The 20543-nt window shown below is 38.5% G+C and overlaps 1 protein-coding gene across 2 annotated transcripts in view; it reads right to left on the reverse strand.

Moving 5' to 3' along the window:
- Window positions 1–20543, reverse strand: part of RBL1 (RB transcriptional corepressor like 1) — a gene marked incomplete at both ends in the record, with an annotated part of 75143 nt that overhangs the window by 2203 nt on the left and 52397 nt on the right. Inside the window, 4 exons of one of the 2 annotated variants that reach the window (XM_079718576.1) lie at window positions 1605–1753; window positions 11241–11331; window positions 13214–13285; window positions 17778–17954. In XM_079718576.1, the coding sequence (XP_079574702.1) occupies window positions 1605–1753; window positions 11241–11331; window positions 13214–13285; window positions 17778–17954 (489 nt within the window). Of the gene's footprint in view, window positions 1–1604; window positions 1757–11240; window positions 11332–13213; window positions 13286–17777; window positions 17955–20543 lie in introns of both variants that reach the window. The other variant, XM_079718575.1, reaches the window with a different exon arrangement.

Raw genomic sequence — 20543 nt, forward strand, 5'->3', positions numbered from 1 at the left:
GTTTTTATTTTGTTAAAAAAATAATTTATTTGTTTATTTATTTATTTTTGGCTGCATTGGGTCTTCGTTGCCGCACACGGGCTTTTCTCTAGTTGCGGCGAGCGGGGGCTACTCTTCATTGTGGTGCGTGGGCTTCTCACTGCGGTGGCTTCTCTTGTTGCGGAGTATGGGCTCTAGGCACATGGGGTTCAATAGTTGTGGCTTGCGGGCTCTAGAGCGCAGGCTCAGTAGTTGTGGCACGCGGGCTTAGTTGCTCTGAGGCATGTGGGATCTTCCTGGACCAGGGCTTGAACTTGTGTCTCCTACATTGGCAGACGGATTCTTAACCACTGTACCACCAGGGAAGCCCTGTTTTTATTCTTACTGCTATCTCCTAGTTAGGAGTCAGTTATACTGTAATAGGTTATTTATGGCTGAAGAAAATCAAAAAATGGTTCATTAACACTTGTTTTTCAACAATTACTAATAGATAAACTAAAATTTATTTTCCTGGATCTTTCAGGAAATTCTGAAGAATTCAGAGCAAGACACCAGAAGCAGTAAGCCAGGAGCATAGGAACCTTATGTCAATGTTCAGAAAGTGGAGCAAAGAGTAATCTATGTCCTAACACTTGCAATATGAATCTCTCTCCATACGCACATCCCCACAACCAAATTAGTAGCACAGAGAATAAAAGAGAGGCAGAGCATTCTGTGGGCCAGCAGGATGAGTCCAATATGGAACAAATCTCTTAATGAAATGGCTAAGACTTTATACTGAAATGCAAAAGATTTAGAGATAAAGAGAGAAGGGACTCACTTTTAATAATCTATACAATGTTTCTATTCCAAGAATAAATGGAGATGACTCCTTAATTAATATTTCATTCATCATCTTCACTTGAAGCTAGGAAAACTAATTTTGTTTTTTAATTGGCTGATAATAGAGATATTCACAGTATAGCACATGGTGGGGGTGGTGGAACTGAGGGAACAGAATGAGTAGTCATGGCTTCTGAGGATAATCATAGACCATATTCCTTGAAAGGGACAAAGACAGAAATATAGAGAGATACATAGACACATATATGGCTACTGCCTGGATGCAGCTTCTACTAGGTCCCTCTTTCTTATAACTGAAGTCTGGTCTCCTGTGAACCAACTTCAGCTTATACACTGATAATACTTTCAAAGGCCTGCTGGTACTGTCAAATCTAGAGTCTGCATAAAAATTTCTTAGTGTTGCTTCTATTATTGGTTCAAGCATATTTATTTCCTTTTCTTTTTATCTTGAGAAAAATACTTATCTCAGAGATATAACAATAGGAATCAAAAACAAAGGAAAAAACCACCAGAATTGTTTTCATTTTTCCATGTTCCCATCTAGTCTTTGCCCATATGCATCCATAATTTCTAACAACATAATCACAGTGTGGATAAAATTTCCATGATTTCCTCTGGTCTCTGTTGTATCACAGCCTTAATCACTCTAATTACTAGTATGTTTTCTCCTATAAAATGTAACAGTAAGGCTTTAGCTTTGAAACACTTATCTAGCAAAATAAACTCATAGTAATCCAATTATGAGTACAGATATTAATAAAGTAGTAAAATATAAAACATACCACATGGTCCTGATTTGACAAGTCGTATTTCAATGCAAATGACTTCACTCTTCCTACATATATTGTATTGTAAAATTTGATAAGATCACCTCTTTCCTCTTTCACTGGTCCACTGGAACAGTCAGGTGTTTTTGTAGCATCTTCCAAATCTGCTAAAAGAATTCAGTGTTGTACAATGGAATATTACTCAGCCATAAAGAGGAATGAAACTGAGTTATTTGTAGTGAAGTGGATGGACCTAGAGTCTGTCATACAGAATGAAGTAAGTCAGAAAGAGAAAAACAAATACTGGATGCAGGGGACGCGGGTTCGTGCCCTGGTCCGGGAAGATCCCATGTGCCGTGGAGCGGCTGGGCCCGTGAGCCATGGCCGCTGAGCCTGCGCGTCCGGAGCCTGTGCTCCGCAACGGGAGAGGCCACAGCAGTGGGAGGCCCGCGTACCGCGAAAAAAAAACAAAAAAAAAACCCCCAACCCCCCCCCAAAAACCCCAAATACTGTATATTAATGCATATATATGGAATCTAGAAAAATGGTACTGATGAACCTCGTGGCAGGGCAGGAATAAAGATGCAGATGTAGAGAACAGACTTGAGGACACAGTGGGGGAAGGGGAGGCTGGGACGAAGTGAGGGTAGCATTGACATATATACACTACTAAGTGTAAATTAGATAGCTGCATATAGCACAGGGAGATCAGCTCGGTGCTTTGTGATGACCTAGAAGGGTGGGGTGGGGAGGGTGGAGGGAGGCTCAAGAGGGAGGGGATATGTGTATACATACAGCTGATTCACTTTGTTGTACAGTAGAAACTAACACAACATTGTAAAGCAATTATAATCCAACAAAGATGTAAAAAAAAAAAAAAAAAAGAATTCAGTGTTGTGATAGGTGTACCTTAATCTATAAGTTGGCAATTTGAATCACAACTCTGTCTACAATATAAAAGGAAAAAAAATCAAATAAACCCAAATCTTTATGTAAGATGATTAATGTTTTTAGAAAAGGTTCAGAAATCCATCTATATTATGGATAAATTAAATTGGAATCATAGAAATGCAAACACGTAAACTTAAGCTGGTACTCTATTCTCTAGATATCACTTCAGCAAGAATGTTTTCACAACCCTACCTTTTGAGCTCACTGTCACCGGTGGCTCTTAGAGGGGCACCAGCCCTGGGTTGAAGTTTACCTAAACTGAGCTTCAGAGTATGGGTAGCAGTGGTAAACCCTGAGTTTCAGATAACAAAAGGGCCTGGAGATATTCATATTGACTCTTTGAAAAAGGTGGAAAGACTCTGAAAGGTAAAATGTATCCTCATAGTTTAAGGAAGAAGCAAGGTGAATTGCTTATGTTTATTTTTCTGCAAATACATGGCAGGTGACAGGTGTTCAGAAAGTCTTATTTTCCCATGCACAACAGGAACCTTAGTGCTGTCTATAACTGGCGTCCTCAGTTGTAAAATGATAGCTTGCCCCAAGGTGCTTTCCTGTTTATTACCGTAATTCTGGAGTAGCTTGTGACACCAGGCAGAACTTTATACTATTCTTTTTTGGGAAAGAGTATTACAAACCATCTTCTCCTTGTACCTACAAGAATCATCTATGCACAGGAGCTAAGAAAACTACCAGCGATTAAAAAGAATTCAACATGTGAAAAAACTTTCTCATTCTCAATACTGAAAATATGGGTAGAAACATGCTTCCACCTTTGGAAAACCAGAAAAACTCAAACATGGTCCAAGGGCCAGGCAGCCACAGGGAACCTCCATAGGGATCTCCATTTGGATGTCTTTTTTACTCTTGCTATTTTTGCAGCATCTTAATAGGGCAGAAAAAAGCTATGTGATCAAATAAGTTGAAAAAATGTTGCATAGTAGTATATCCTTCTCTTAGGAATTCAGAATACATGTTAGTATATTAAAGGTTCTGAGAACTTTTGCAATTAGAAAAAAAACACATGTTCACTTTAATTCCATACTTCTCAAATTTTCTACGCACAGTCGCTCTTCCCCATAACAGTTACTACCATCCTGGGGGACACCGTCCCAAGGCAGTAAACAATGGCTTAATAACAGCTGTTGTAGGTTATTCTTGTTATACAGATGAATTAAAATTATTATGTGTCCTCCTTGGATTAGAAATTTCTGGAGGCAGTTATTTCTTCATGTTTGTGTTATTCCATTTCCAGTTGTTAATAGTTACATAAGGTAAGGAGCTATACTTAATTTGAAGGAACCAAACATTTAAAACTCTCTGGGACCTTGGATGCTAACTAAACATGATTTTATTTAGCTATTTTCATTTAGCTGTTTAGTATTTTTTCATTTCAAAACAGAAAACAAGATGTCCTTTAAGCAGGAAAAAGATCTCTACCTTCCCACCTCTTTAAGGACTTTAGCACTCAGAAATCAAAGCCTCAGTAGGCCTGGTGACCATCTTACCAAATATACATTAGGAGATGGAACTTATGAAAGACTGGGAAAGAGAATGAGATCTCCCTGCCTGGTGCTATAATTGTTTCGAATCTGCTTCCCCTCAGACGGCAGGAGGAACCTCTGCCTAACATAATTTGAGGCACACGGTATACATTTGATATACATTCATGAAACGAACCAATGAACTATTATGGATTCATAATTTTCCCTACTGTTCCCATGAATAAGAGGAAAGTCTTTTTTGGATTATCATACAACACTGTCAAGGAATTAAAATGTGGTTTTATATAAACTACCAGTGAATGAGACTAGCCCTTAGAAAAAAGGAGATATTATCTGCAGAGCTCCAGAGAGACATGCTGAAATTTTTAGCCTGGATTTCTGGCTTCAAAATTTTCCAAGGATCTGAAGTGAAAGTGGGAAGGGAGAAGGCAAATTACCCCAGGGCTGCAGGTGGCCAACAACTGCAACCATAATACATGCTTAATTTCATATCCCAGGACGATATAAATGCATTCAGGGGAAAAGACATTGAGGGCACAGTAGATACCCATTTCTCAGGGGAACGGTTTCAGAGGATGGGCACACCTAAATTGTTTGGGATGCACAAATTAATGAAACCCCCAGCCATCACCCCCAGAGGAGCTGCTCAAGTGACTGACACTGGTTTCTTTGTATACTGTCATTAGTCTTCAGTCTGAGAAGAGGCATAAATAGTGATTCTCACCACTTAAAAATGGAGAAAGTAAAGAAGCAAAATTATTTTAAGATGAAAGTAAGAAAGAAGATCACAATTTACTTATAAATCCAAGGGTCAGGTTGAGATATGATGGGCTTGATTAGCACAGCAGCGCTTCCCTGGAGTAAGCACTTAGTGTTTGTTTTCTACTTCTCCTACCACGTCGTTTTTGCTCCTCACCGTTAACAGTGCGCAGTAAGTATTTCAGACTGGCTTTCTGATTGAGAGGGCAGCGCCATTTAGCTCCAGTTATGCAAAAGTCGCTGACCACAGGCCAATTTAAAACTACTACAGTGGTTTTAGACCGTTTCGGCAGTTTCTCATGAGCTCTAAAGGGCATAATTATAATCTAAAACCAAGTAAATCTTGTTTAGATTAAACAGTCTAGAAAGAAAATGTGCTCCATCCACATCTTGGTTGTCTATCTGGTGACTATAAAATAGTTTTAATGTGAATAAAGTCACTTAATTATCAATTTGCAGTTATCGATGTTATACATCTCACATGGAAACAGAATTTTTGTCCCTTGAGAGGATTTGCTTTAAGTGTTTTTGTGTGTGTGACTTAGTTTTCAACATTTAAAGGATTTTATGTAAGGAATATGGCCTTAGAAAAATTAGCTTTAAAAAAAAGACATTTAAAGAGCCATATACTCATGAATAAAATACAATTAATTTTATATTGCTTATAAACAAAATAATAAATAATAACTACTACTACTTACTGAGGCCTTACTATGAGCAGGCCTTGTATTAAACACCACACACATGCATCTTTTTTTTTTTGCAGTACGCGGGGCTCCCACCGCTGTGGCCTCTCCCGCTGCAGAGCACAGGCTCCGGAGCGCAGGCTCAGCGGCCAGGGATCACGGGCCCAGCCGCTCCGCGGCATGCGGGATCCTCCCGGACCGGGGCACGAACCCGTGTCCCCTGCATCAGCAGGCGGACTCCCAACCACTGCGCCACCAGGGAAGCCCCATCATTTTTTTTTTAATTCTGAAAACAAGCCTCTGAGGAAGTACTGTAAAGTTTTCAATTTACTATCATACACTTGGGCATTATGTTTGTGTTACTTAGATTAAGCTATAATCTGGGTCTCTCAAATGTTCTAATCAAGAATGCCAGTCTGGGGGGCTTCCCTGGTGGCGCAGTGGTTGAGAGTCCGCCTGCCGATGCAGGGGACACGGGTTCGTGCCCCGGTCCGGGAAGATCCCACATGCCGCGGAGCGGCTGGGCCCGTGAGCCATGGCCGCTGAGCCTGTGCGTCCGGAGCCTGTGCGTGCGGAGCCTGTGCGTCCGGAGCCTGTGCTCCGCAACGGGAGAGGCCACAGCAGTGAGAGGCCCGCATACTGGGGAAAAAAAAAAAAAAAAAAAAAAAAAAAAGAATGCCAGTCTGGGGACTTCCCTGGTGGTCCAGTGGTTAAGACTCCGTGCTCCCAATGCAGGGGGCCTGGGTTTGATCCCTGATCAGGGAACTAGATTCCCCATGCTGCAACTAAAAAAGATCCCACATGCTGCAGTGAAGATCCTGCATGCCGAAACTAAGACCCGGTGTGGCCAAGTAAATAAATAAATATTAAAAAAAAAAAAAAAGAATGCCAGTCTGGGGTGCTCTGCTAATATGATAATGAATGCACAGTCCATGAGTATCCAGCTGGTGTTTTAATCAGGAAGCTCATTCTCCACAGGTGGCTACTATAAGGGCTTCTGTTAGGCATATCTCCATCAATGACCAATGCTCAACATCACTAATTATTAGAGAAATGCAAATCAAAACTACAATGAGGTATCACCTTACATGGGTCAGAATGATCATCATCAAAAAATCTACAAACAGGGTTTCCCTGGTGGTGCAGTGGTTAAGAATCTTCCTGCCAATGCAGGGAACAAGGGTTCAAGCCCTAGTCCAGGAAGATCCCACATGCCGCGGAGCAACTAAGCCCGTGTGCCACAACTACTGAGCCTGCGCTCTAGAGCCTGTGAGCCACAACTACTGAGTCCACGCACCTAGAGCTTGTGCTATGCAACAAGAGAAGCCACCACAATAAGAAGCCTGCACACTGCAACAAAGAGTAGCCTCCACTCACCTCAACTAGGGAAAGCCCGTGCACAGCAACAAAGACCCAACGCGGCCAAAAATAAAATAAAAAAACCAAAAAACAAAAAACCCCCATCATTCACTTAAAAAAAAATCTACTAACAATAAATGCTGGAGAGTGTGTGGAGAAAAGGGAACCCTCTTGCACTGTTGGTGGGAATGTAAATTGATACAGCCACTATGGAGAACAGTATGGAGGTTCCTTAGAAACTAAAAATAGAACTATCATATGACCCAGCAACCCCACTACTGGGCATATACCCAGAGAAAACCATAATTCAAAAAGACACGTGCACCCCAATGTTCACTGCAGCTCTATTTACAATAGCCAGGACATGGAAGCAACCTAAACGTCCATCAACAGAGTAATGGATAAAGAAGATGTGGTACATATATCCAATAGTATATTACTCAGCCATAAAAAGGAATGAAAGTGGGTCTTATGTAGAGACGTGGATAGACCTAGAGACTGTCATACAGAGTGAAGTAAGTCAGAAAGAGAAAAACAAATATCGTATATTAATGTCTGTATGTGGGATCTAGAAAAATGGTATAGATAATCTTATTTGCAAAGCAGAAATAGAGACACAGATGTACATAACAAGTGTATGGATACCAAAGGGGAAAGGGGGGTGGGTAGGATGAAGTGGGAGATTGGGATTGACATATATAAACTACAGATACTATGTATAAAATAGATAACTAATGAGAATCTACTGTATAGCTCAGGGAACTCTACTCAATGCTCTGTTGTGACCTAAATGGGAAGGAAATCCAAAAAAGAGGGGATATATGTATACGCATAGCTGATTCACTTTGCTGTACAGTAGAAACTAACAAAACACTGTAAAGCAACTATACTCCAATAAAAATTAATTAAAAAAATAAAATTGCATTAAAAAACCCTTAGAAATAAACCTCACCAAGGAGGCAAAAGACTTACATGCTGAGAACTACAAAACATTCATAAAGGAAACTGAAGATGATTCAAAGAAATGAAAAGATATCCCATGCTCTTGGACTGGAAGATTTAATATTGTTAAAATGGCATGGTACCCAAAGCAAATACTACATCTATAGATGTAATATGATCCCTATCAAATAACCCATGACATTTTCCACAGAAGTAGAACAAATAATCCTAAAATTTATATGGAATCATAAAAGACCCAGAATTTTCAAAGCAATCCTGAGGAAAAAGAACAAAGCAGGAGGCATAACCCTCCCAGACTTCAGACAATACTACAAAGCTACCGTAATCAAAACAGCATGGTACTGGCACAAAACCAGACATATGGATCAATGGAACAGAACAGAGAGCCCAGAAGTAAACCCACACACGTATGATCAATTAATCTTTGACAAAGGAGGCAAGAATATACAATGGGGAAAAGACAGTCTCTTCAGCCAGTGGTATTGGGAAAGCTGGACAGCCGCATGCAAACCAATGAAGTTAGAACACACCCTCACAGCATACACAGAAAAATGCCTCAAAATGGCTTAAACACTTAAATTTAGGACATGACACCATAAAGCTCCTAGAGGAGAATATAGGCAAAACATTCTCTGACATAAATCATACCAATGTTTTTTTTAGGTCAGTCTCCCAAGGCAATAGAAATAAAAGCAAAAATAAACAAAGGGGACCTAATTAAACTTATAAGCTTTTGCACAGCAAGGGAAACCATAAACAAAAAGACAATGTATGGGGAATTCCCTGGCAGTCCAGTGGTTAGGACTCTGCGCTTCCACTGCAGGGGGCATGAGTTCAATCCCTGGTTGGGGAACTAAGACCCTGCAAGCCACGCAGCACAGCCAAAAATAAAAAAGTCTAGAAATAACAAATGCTGGAGGGGGTATGAAGAAAAGGGAAGCCTCCTACACTGCTTGTGGGAATGTAAATTGCTGCAGCCACTATGGAAAACAGTATGGCAGTTCCACAAAAAACTAAAAACAGAGTTGCCATATGATCCAGCAATCCCACTCCTGGGCACATATCCAGACAAAACTATAATTTGAAAAGATACATGCACTCATATGTTCATTTACAATAGCCAAGACATGGAAACAACCTAAATGTCCATCGACAGATGAATGGATAAAGAAGATGTGGTATATAGATACAACGGATTATTACTCAGCCACAAAAAAGAATGAAATAATGCCATTTGCAGCAACATGGGTGGACCTAGAGATTATCATTCTAAGCAAAGTAAGTCAGAAAGAGAAAGACAAATACCATATGATATTACTTACATGTGGAATCTAAAATATGACAGAAATGAACATATCTACAAAACAGAAACAGACTCACAGATGTATAGAACAGATTTGTGGTTGCCAAGGGGGGTGGGGGAGGGAAGGATTGGGAGTGGAATTAGCAGATGCAAACTATTATATGTAGGATGGATAAATAACAAAGTCAGACGCAAACTATTGTATGTAGGATGGATAAATAACAAAGTCCTACTGTGTAGCACAGGGAAATATATTCAATATCCTATGATAAACCATAATGGAAAAAAATATGAAAAAGAATATATATATGTATTTAAAAAAAAAAAAGCAGATTGATTAACATATTTGAGACACTACCCACAACAGCATGATAGACATGAGAGGTCCAGTGAGGTCTGTGGGGCTTTACTATTATGAATGATGCCCAGGCCTGAACTCTGATGCATGTTGTTTGCTTGGTCTTGGCTTTAAGTTTAACAGAATCCTGCTCTGGAATCTTGGCATCTACTCTGAGTGAACCTTTTATGTGAGGAGGTGATTGGTCAGGTGGCATAGGATGCATAAACTGTGTGTTTTTTAAAATAGTAATTATTTTATTCCTAATTATGAATTTGTTTATAGAACCAGAACTGTTCTTCCCAAGGTGGTGTTCTTTGGTGTGTCCAAGTCTAGGTCATAGCATCTAGCCACAGCTCCAGGAACTGGAACTTGTCTTATCTGAACACAGACTTGCGAGACTGTATCCTCCTCAATAACTTTGTCCCTTTTTTGGTGCCGGAATTCCTGTCTATTATCACTGGATACTCTCCCTGCTCTGTGCCATCACCAGTGGACAGGATCTTAAGAATGGTTTTTTGTTTGCCTGCTAATAAATATCTAGTTAATAAATGTATATAAAACAGAACTGGACCTGAAACCTTTATGTTGTAGAGAGGGTAGCTAACCTTCAGTTACCTCAAACTTTATCATCAAACTTATCAAATTCTGTCTTGAACTTCACTGCTCCTTGTATCCCAAACACTCGCTAGCAGTTCCTTTTTTCTCATAGAACACAGTTTCCCAGCTAACCTGATGCCTGGTTTTGCAAGGACAGAAAAACCACCCAGGACAGGTGAGCAACATATATAACAAAAATAGGAAGGTTTTTTTTTTGTGTATTTTGTCAGGTTTACTTCCTAATGTACTTCTTCTCATTGCCTTGAAAAGGCTCAGGGATAATTTATCTATGTAAAAAGAATTGAGTTTGGCCTGTGTAACCTTAGATGGGATCAGATTCTAGGACATTATTATTAAAGAATTTTTTTGTTAAGATCTTAAAAGTTCAGATACCAGTAGACACCATAATGATCATGGATATTTGGGTAATTAAAAAAAAATGTCTTTGACCCAGTCAATTTTCTCTAAGAATTTACCCTAAGGATGTGGACCAAAGATCAACCTACAATGATGTTCCTCACAAAGCTGTGTATAATTAGAAACAATCTAAAAGTCCCACACTGTGAAATTAAATAAATTACAGTACTTATATACACATGTACACATATATATACATTAAGTAATGGAAAGTGAGACAAGGAAAAGGAGACAGATGAGACAAGGAAAAGAGATGGGCTGAAAAGGCATTTTTACAACTTATCAACATATGAATACTGAACATTTGATTCTTCTTTCTTTCAAAAAAATTACTAGTGCCTGAAGTCTTAGCATGATGGTAGTAACAAGGTGGCGACCTTGCTTTTGCTGATGGTGGCAGAATACCTATACACTTATTAACGAACAGGACATTTCCTTAATGTTCTCCACAGGTGGATCACTGACAGCTAACTTACTTTCTCTGTCATTCAGATTTATTTTTGAATTTTATTGTCTTTTATGAGTTTTTATTAATGTGTATAAGTATACTAGAAAACTTCTAAAACACAATTAACATGGGATAAATTAATGGTTTCAATACAACCTCTGTGGAGGGAGGTACCTGACCCATACTTATCTCAAAGTCATTTGCTTCTTCCCAACACATATGCATTATCCACTCCACCTACACAATTAACTCCAGGACATCCACTGTATTATATACAATGTAACCAATAGTGTACTACATATAGAATCTTAAATTGGGCAACTTACCACAATCTGTCATTTCAAAATCACCATTCAGGTTTTTATTGTATGTCACAACTTCTCTTGGAATACTTTTCAACAGTACACTTCTGTAAACCTATATACATCAGAGGGGACAAAAAGGACTGCTGAGTCACAAAGAGGCACAGGTTAAGCAAAACCAAAATAAGGACAAGATATCAAGCCAATTAAAAAGTATTTGTCTGTATGGGTGATAATCAAGGGCAAGATGTTAGTAGCCCTTGGTAAATGCAGATTACGGCAAACATCTTAGAAGAGGGGATACTGAAGCAGAGCTTACCACCTCAAATATAACCACTGCAGAAGGTTACAAAACAGAAGAATTAAGTAAGGAGCAACTAAACACTGATGAGCAGATTTTGCCAAATAAAAGCAACTTAAAAGATATGAACCTATTCCTTCTTCTTTTTAATTTCTTACATGAGACTCATTTGATCTCACTGGGGCTTGTTTTCCTGCTCCCATCCCATGCCCATCTCCTTTCAGATGGCCACATGAAAATCTGTTCCCCTCCCTGCCCCTAAACTGTTTTTAACCTCCAAGGTAGCTGAAAGGAATGATCCATTCTCCCTCATCCTATGGATATCGGTATTGAGAGAATATTTAGGAAGCTGTGGCTTAAACCATTTTTGACCCATATTAACTTCACCTTAATGATCTTAAGGGATACTCTGAACCTCTCTAAGCTCTGTTCCTAAGGGACTTTTCTGAAGAGGCCTGGAAACCAGGCCTCTTCCACCCTGTCACAGGATGTAAGAAATACCTATACTTGGCTCTTCTAATATCTCTATATTGCTAGCAGTGTATTTGGGGCTTAAGTAAAGAAGTGAAACTAACTGTGGGGCTATCATAGAAGGGGGTATGGCTACTAGTACTGGGGCCAGGGATATCTGAGCTACCACATCTCTCTTTTTGTCTAAGGTGGCAGATCACTGGGCCAGAGAAGAGGCCATTATGCTCCTTTAGAGCAGAGCAATCAGGTTCTTGAATGACCAAGGCCTTAAGGTAACCTAATCCTGTGTTCTTCAGCTACAATAATAACAATAATATAGAGCTAACAGTTATTAAATGCTTACTATGTGCCAGGTCACTACGCTAACATTTTATATTTCTATGACTGAAAGGTTGTACAGAATTCTCACCAGGGCTATTATATCAGAAATGCCTGATATCTATTCAAAGATGCAAACATTAAGATTCTTATCAGATGGAAAAAGAAGCTAGACTTAATATATCCTCAAATTTCACTGGATTTAAACATCATCAGAGAATCAAGTCTTATATAATTAAAGAATATTATTATAAATATTTTTCATTAGTGAAAAATTAAATAATTTTAAACTTTTCACTCAAATAAATGAACAAATGGAATAAGAGAACGTGTGAGAAGTATATGCATATATAATATATAGGGACTTCCTTGGTGGCACAGTGGTTAAGAATCCACCTGCCAATGCAGGGGAAATGGGTTCGATCCTTGGTCTGGGAAGATCCCACATGCCTTAGAGCACCTAAGCCTGTGTGCCACAACTACTAAGCCTGCGCACTAGAGCCCGTGAGCCAACTACTGAGCCTGTGTGCCACAACTACTGAAGCCTGTGTGCCTAGAGCCTGTGCTCCGCAACAAGAGAAGCCACTGCAATGAGAAGCCTGTGCACCGCAATGAAGAGTAGCCCCCACTCGCCGCAACTAGAGAAAGCCCGTGTGTAGCAATGATGACCTAATGCAGCCATAAATAAATAATAAATAAATAAATAATATAGATTAGTCAGAAAGAGCAAGATTTTTGGCTTCCACTGAAACTGTTTTTTAATTAAAACTGTCTCGAGCTTAACGGTGTCCATTAAACCAAAAAATCTATAGTAAAACTAGAAAAGAAGTTTACCTTTTACATGACTTGTCAGCAGAGAAATAGTACAAATCTATTTTTGGACAGGAGGAAAAATAATGTAACTCACATGACTATTAGCTTGAGGCTGATTCCTATAACTTTTCATTATTTCTTGAAAAGTTCTTTCTTCTTTTGTTACCTAAGGAAAATAAGAACTGCATTTATCAATTGCTTTTAAAAGAAAAATGGCTCTGAACAAGAACTTCAATTACAGGTCGGCATTGAGAGTAGTCTTGCAGAAAGCCATTAACCCCAGGCCACTCAATAACTAAAATCTACTACCATTTTATGACTTTTACTACCTTAAAAGTTCAGGCTTGGGGACTTCCCTGGTGGTGCAGTGGTTAAGAATCCGCCCGCCAATGCAGGGGAAACGGGTTCGAGCCCTGGTCCAGGAAGATCCCACATGCCGCAGAGCAACTAAGCCCGTGCGCCACAACTACTGAGCCTGTGCTCTAGAGCCTGTAGGCCACAACTACTGAGCCCATGTGCCACAACTACTGAAGTCCGTGCACCTAGAGCCCATGCTCTGCAACAAGAGAAGCCACTGCAGTGAGAAGCCCGAGCACTGCAACGAAGAGTAGCCCCCGCTCGCCGCAACTAGAGAAAGCCCACATGCAGCAACGAAGACCCAATGCAGCCATAAATAAATAAAAAGTAAAATAAAATTTAAAAAAAAAAGTTCAGGCTTTGTGGCCTGTGGGGACTCAGCTAATAGTTTCATTAATCAAAAGCACTAAGACTGCTATGGTATCACTACCAAAAATGCATCTCTTTATAAAAAAGAATGATATAAGAAAACTCAGATCTGCTGAATCCCTTGCAGTCTCCAGTTGTATTAGTTTTTAAGTACTTATTTAAAATTAACCACATACTAAAGGATAGAAAACGTCTTGTGATTCACAATAAGACAGAGGTTATTACAGGATTAGGTTTTTAATAGTTCAGAACAGACTGTAGGGTTTTAACACTTAGAGAAGTCACAGTGGTGGCCAAAAGAAAGAAAATAAATTAGTGATCCATAAAGGAATCCCTTCTAGTCTATTTATTATCACAGAGTTCACTTAAATTACTCTTTTCTTCTCCTTCACTGTCCATTAGCACTAAACCTGTTCTCCATAATGATGTTCTCCATAGAAATGGCAAAGCCTGAGCTATGGTAGTTTTCAAAAAAACACAAATGATTAGTTAAGATGGCAGACAGCAGAAGCAAGAAGAACTACAATCCTGCAGCGTGCAGAATGGAAACTGCAATCACAGGAAGTTAGACAAAGTGAAACGGCAGAGGAATATGTCCCAGATAAAGGAACAAGATAAAACCCCAGAAGAACAGCTATAAGTGAAGTGGAGACAGGCAACCTTCCGAAAAAAGAATTCAGAAAAATGATAGTGAAGATGATCCAGGATCTCAGAAAAAGAACAGAGGCAAGGATAGAGAAGATGCAAGAAATGTTTAATAAAGACCTAGAAGAATTAAAGAACAAAGAAACAGAGATGAACAATACAATATCTGAAATGAAAAATACACTAGAAGGAATCAATAGCAGAATAACTGAGGCAGAAGATTGGATAAGTGACCTGGAAGACAGAATGGTATAAATCACTGCCGTGGAACAGAATAAAGAAAAAAGAATGAAAAGAAATGAAGACAGTCAAAGAGACCTCTGGGAAAACATTAAATGCATCAACATTCACCTTATAGGGGTCCCAGAAGGAGAAGAGACAGAAAGGACCTGAGAAAATATTTGAAGAGATAACAGCTGAAAACCTCCCTAACATGGGAAAGGAAACAGTCACCCAAGTCCAGGAAGGGCAGAGAGTCCCAGGCAGGATAAACCCAAGGAAGAACACACTGAGACACAGAGTAATCAAACAGACAAAAATTAAAGAAAAAATACTAAAAGCAACAAGAGAAAAATGACAAATAACATACAAGGGAACTTCCATAAGGTTATGAGCTGACTTCTCAGCAGAAACTCTGCAGGCCGGAAGGGAGTGGCATGACGTATTTAAAGTGATGAAAGGGAAGAAACTACAACCAAGAATACTCTAACCAGCAAGGCTCTTATTCAGATTTGATGGAGAAATCAAAAGCTTTACAGATAAGCAAAAGCTAAGAGAATTCAGAACTACCAGAGCAGCTTTGCAACAAATGCTGAAGGAACTTCTCTAAGCAGAAAAGAAAAGGCTACAACTAGAAACAAGAAACTTACGAATGGAAAAGCTCACCAGTAAAGGCAAACATACCGTAAAGGTAGGAAATCATCCACATGCTAATATGATATCAAAACCAGCAATTACGAGAAGGGGAGAACACAAATGCAGGATATTGGAAATGCATTTGAAATTAAGAGGCCAGCAACTTAAAACAATCTTGTTTATATATAGATTGCTATATCAAATCCTCATGGTAACCGCAAATCAAAAATCTGCGATACACATACAAAAAAGAAAAAGGAATCGAAACACAACACTAAAGTTAGTCATCAAATTACAAGAGAAGAGAACAAAAGAGGAAGGGAACGAGAAAAAATGTTTCGTAACTCTACGTCTCTTGATTTTTTGTATTTTCCATCTCTGTGATATGCTGTTTTTTCGTTTCCTCAGCTCTATATTCTCATCCATGAGTCTTTTGGGTTGGAATTCGGTTTCCATTACAAGTTTCATTCAGTTCTTTTTGACATCTTTCAGGTCCTTTTTAAAGTGACTTGGCCTTTGTTCATAAAAAGAATTTTCCTTTATACATTGAATCATTTTAAACATATAATTGCATAATTTGAGATCAATAATTCCATTACCTGAAACTTTTGAATATCTAACCTGCTCTAAATTTTATCTGTTGACATACTCACATTGGCTTATTTCCTTGATTGTTTTATAATTTTGGATTTTTTAGTTCTGTTTTAATTAGGATTTAATTTGTGTGAATACTGAATGGCTTCAGGGTTGAGTGTTTCATACCTCAAAGTAGTTTGCTTCTGCTGGGAACCCCAGTGGTATTATTAGCTCTAGGACAACTTTTGGTTTTGTTGTTGCTATTATTGTTACTGTTTTGACTTTGGGGATTCTTTATTTTTGGCCATGCCGTGTGTCTTGTGGGATCTTGGTTCCCCGACCAGGGATTGAACCTGCACCCTCGGCAGTGAAAGCACAGAGTCCTAACCCTAGAGATTCTTGGAATGGTAAAATAAATGAGGTATGCAAATTGGTGTGGTTTTAAAAGTGGAAAGAGTGATACCAATATAAAGGATTATTAGTATGGATGCCAATGTAGAATGTGACTACAAAAGGGGAGTAACTATGTGGTCTTTTTCATGTTGTGTGTTATCTAGCTGTTGTGGAATAAATGTATAAAAACTGTAACCACAGAAGGAAATATTTGTAACTCTCTGTAAGTTATAAACCCAAGGCTGCTTTTTAGGGTTCTGGTATCCTTAAGAGAAATAATAAAAATAGTAACAGCTTAAAAAAAAGATTAGTTAATAACATTTATTAATACCTATTTTGTATAGAGATTTTAAAAAGGTAATATGAGAAGGAAGTCACAAAGGAGTTTGAAAACATGTCTTCTGCCTCAGAAAGCTGAAAAATTAGGTTGTAACATGTACATCTGCTAGGACTGGTAGTATGGCCAATATGATCAAGACCAAAGTTACAGATGATTGTTTCAGACATATTAGAATTTTTAAAAACAAGTAAGATATGCCATTTTATGACTTAAAACATATTGTAGCAACTAGAAAGTAAAATGCTCTTCTGAGGCAACAGAATAAATCACTGGAAAGCAATATAGTATAGAAGCTATTTTACACCAGATTTCTGAATCAGGAGAACATAGGTTGTCACTTATTGTGTAACTTTGGCCAAGTTACTTTCAGCTCTGGGCCTCAGTTACTCACCTAAAATGTAACAATCATTTTACTTTAAAGTACAAGATTAGAGGTGTCACGGGGTGATGGTGGAAACGGTTCTCCATTAATAGTGTGGAGAACCATTTTACTACAAATGGTCTCTAAGATATTTTCCAATTTTTTTTACAACCAGTGAATTCTTATGAAGCGAGAAGGCTGATTACTACGAAAGTAAATGAAGGACTTCCCTGGTGGCACAGTGGTTAAGAATCCGCCTCTCCCAATTCAGGGAACATGGGTTTGATCCCTGGTCCAGGAAGATCCCACACACCACATACCATGGAGCAATTAAGCCCGTGAGCCACAACTACTGAGCCTGCGCTCTAGAGCCCACAAGCCACAACTACTGAGCACATGTGCCACAACTACTGAAGCCTGCATGCCTAGAGCCTGTGCTCTGCAACAAGAGAAGCCACCGCAATGAGAAGCCCATGCACTGCAAGGAAGAGTAGCCCCCACTCTCTGCAACTAGAGAAAGCCCGCACACAGCAACGAAGACCCAACACAGCCAAAAATAATAAATAAATAAAATAAATAAATTTATAAAATAAAAAAAAAGAAAGTAATGAAGAGTCCATAGAAATAGATATAGTAGTTGGAATTTACCACTGTTGGCTTGCAGCACTTAAGGCAAACTAACAATCAAGTGCAACAGATTTTCACCTCAGGCCTCAAATACAGGTAACTATGGCAAAGAGCTTCCCTCAACTTATACATTACCTTTGCCATGATGTAAAAGGCACAAAGGAGGAGCTGATCCAAATGTCTGTCTTTCATCAGATCAGGACAGTGAACTAAAGTGAATTCAAAACATGTCCATATCTTCCTTCTTAACTCATTTGAAACATCCAGTTTTAAACATAAATCACGTAAGCGTACACTTGCCAAATGATAGACCTAAGATGAAAGATAGCACGTTGATGCAAAAAAACAAGTAAATAATTTCTCAAATTTATGTCTTACCATGAACATGGGCTTTTAGGCCAAGATTAATAAACACGTAAGGCTGCTGATGCATTAAATTACATAAAATTTTTATTTTATAGTACTAGTTCACTGCTATGGCAAAAGAAAATATATTAAAACAAAATTCTCTTTGGAAAACTACCTTAAACATTTTTTTGGTAAAGATGTTATATGCTATTATTCTATGCTGTCAACTATGTAAAGAGAGAAATACTAAAATTAAATGGTTTGACTTACCAGCATCATGATCATTATGAATACATAATTTTTCAAGTGTTCAGAAGTCTCTCTCTTTTTTTGGTTCAGGTAAAATGACTAGAAAGCCTAAAATGTCACATAATACACTAAAATGTTTGACTCCAAAATAAGTCAGAAAGCAAAATCATTTAAAAATTTCCCCAATAGTCTACATTGTTTTTATGAGCACATGAAAGGAATGTTAAGCAAACGAGATACCAGATTTTGTTGTTGTTGTTGTTTATTGAGGTATAACTGACATACAACATTATATTAGTTTCAGGTGTACAACATGATTTGACGTTTGTATATGTTGTGAAAAGATCACCACAATAAGTCTAGTTAATATCCACACAGTTAACAGAATTTTTTTTCTTGTGATGAGAACTTCTAAGATCTAGTCTCTTAGCAACTGTAATATGGAATACAGCATTACTAACTATAGTCACCATGCTATACATTATATCACCATGATTTATTTATTTTATAACTTGAAGTCTGTACCTTTTGACTCCCTTCATCCATTTCACCCATCCCCTCGCCCCCTGGCAACCACTAACCTGTTCTCTGTATTTATGAGCCTGTTTTTGATTTTTAGATTCCACATATAAATATTATATAGTATTGTCCTTCTCAGTCAAGTTGTTTTTAAGTATGTCAGAGTAAATTCAGTTCAATGCCTTCAACCTTTCATATATAGAGTCTTTATATGAACTGATACTAATGCAAATGCCCCAAAGGTCCTGAAAGATTCTAAAATGATTTCTGATCATCCAAAAAGCATTATGTTTTACTATCTTAAGAACTGGTAATCCTACTGTGATATTCCTAAACTAGACTATTCTGTTTGAACTAAGTCTTTAAATCTAAATGTTCAGGGTAAAAAAAGTGAAAAAGAGTAAGGCATTCTTTATAGCAAAGTATCTTTTGAGAGGGAAAAAAATCCACAAATTAAAGCTGAAAAATGAACTTTAGCCATCCAATACACTAATCTGATAGAAAGAGAGATAAGGGTTGACTCCAAAGCCACCAGTGATTCATTTTATAACAAACTCACTTTCTGCATCCCAACCCTTTGTTTCTGGTCTTGTTGGCTAAGAGATAAACAGGAACCACTGGGGTCAGAGCAGTGGGAAAGATGCTGGAACTTTACATTCGTGATAGGAGAAGATAACAGATACAGTCCTAGGTAGAAGGATTAAGAAATATGTCATTAAGTAATATTTGTGGGGCTTCCCTGGTGGCACAGTGGTTGGGAGTCCACCTGCCAATGCAGGGGACACGGGTTTGGGTCCTGGTCTGGGAGGATCCCGAGTGCCGCAGAGCAGCAAAGCCCATGTGCCCAACTGCTGAGCCTGCACTCTGGAGCCCATGAGCCACAGCTATTGAGCTCGTGCTCTGCAGCGGGACAGGCCACTGCAGTGAGAGGCCCACGCATTGTGGCGAGGAGTGGCCCCCACTAGCTGCAACTGGAGAAAAGCCCACGTGCAACAATGACGGCCCAACGCAGCCAAAAATAAATAAATAAAATAAATAATTTTTTTTTAAAAAGTAATACTTGTTAAGTATCTTTTACAAAGCTAATCCAATGCCTTAAAGGTACACATACTCTGGAAGGCTTCTAACAAAAAATTCACAGTAAATTCTACTCAGGCATAGGATATCAGCATCACACTGAGTTCAGCATGGATAACATCTGCAATTTACTCAAGAAATGGTTATTTTGAACTCATTATAGATATGGACGCTTCAATTCCCTTTTAGGGTAAAATTTTTCTAGCTTCTAAGTAGGCTATAGTTAAAAGGAAAAGGACAAGCTAGATTCTGAAATAAATTCAGAACTAAAAATTCATAAATAAAGCCTTATTTTTGTCAATCTTAGATTCATTATCAAAGGCAGCAATTTTTCATTTTGAAACTTAAAAATAGGGAATGAATGGGGAAAATACTACATTTGGAGCTCTGTTTTTAAAACAGGCCTTAGGCACAAGATGTAGGCAGGAGTAGAGATGGTGGGACAGAGTACAGAAAGCAGTGGGAGGTGGAAAAAAGGGCAAGTGTCTCAAGAATTATTCTAAGAAAGACTAGATAGAGGAAATAAACTTAAATTTGCATGAAGAGATAATTGAAAAAAAAACCCATGAATTTCTTAAAAAATTTAAGCCTTAAACCCTAATCATAATGCTAGAAAGAAACAAAAAACAGTGCCTTTTTTTTCATTTACAATTTTTCAGAATGGGCTAGATAGACACTAGTTATAGGGTAGACTGGAGAGGTATCTTC

The sequence above is a fragment of the Hyperoodon ampullatus genome (genome assembly GCF_949752795.1).
Source record: "Hyperoodon ampullatus genome assembly, chromosome: 14".
NCBI classification, from domain to species: Eukaryota; Metazoa; Chordata; class Mammalia; order Artiodactyla; family Ziphiidae; genus Hyperoodon; species Hyperoodon ampullatus.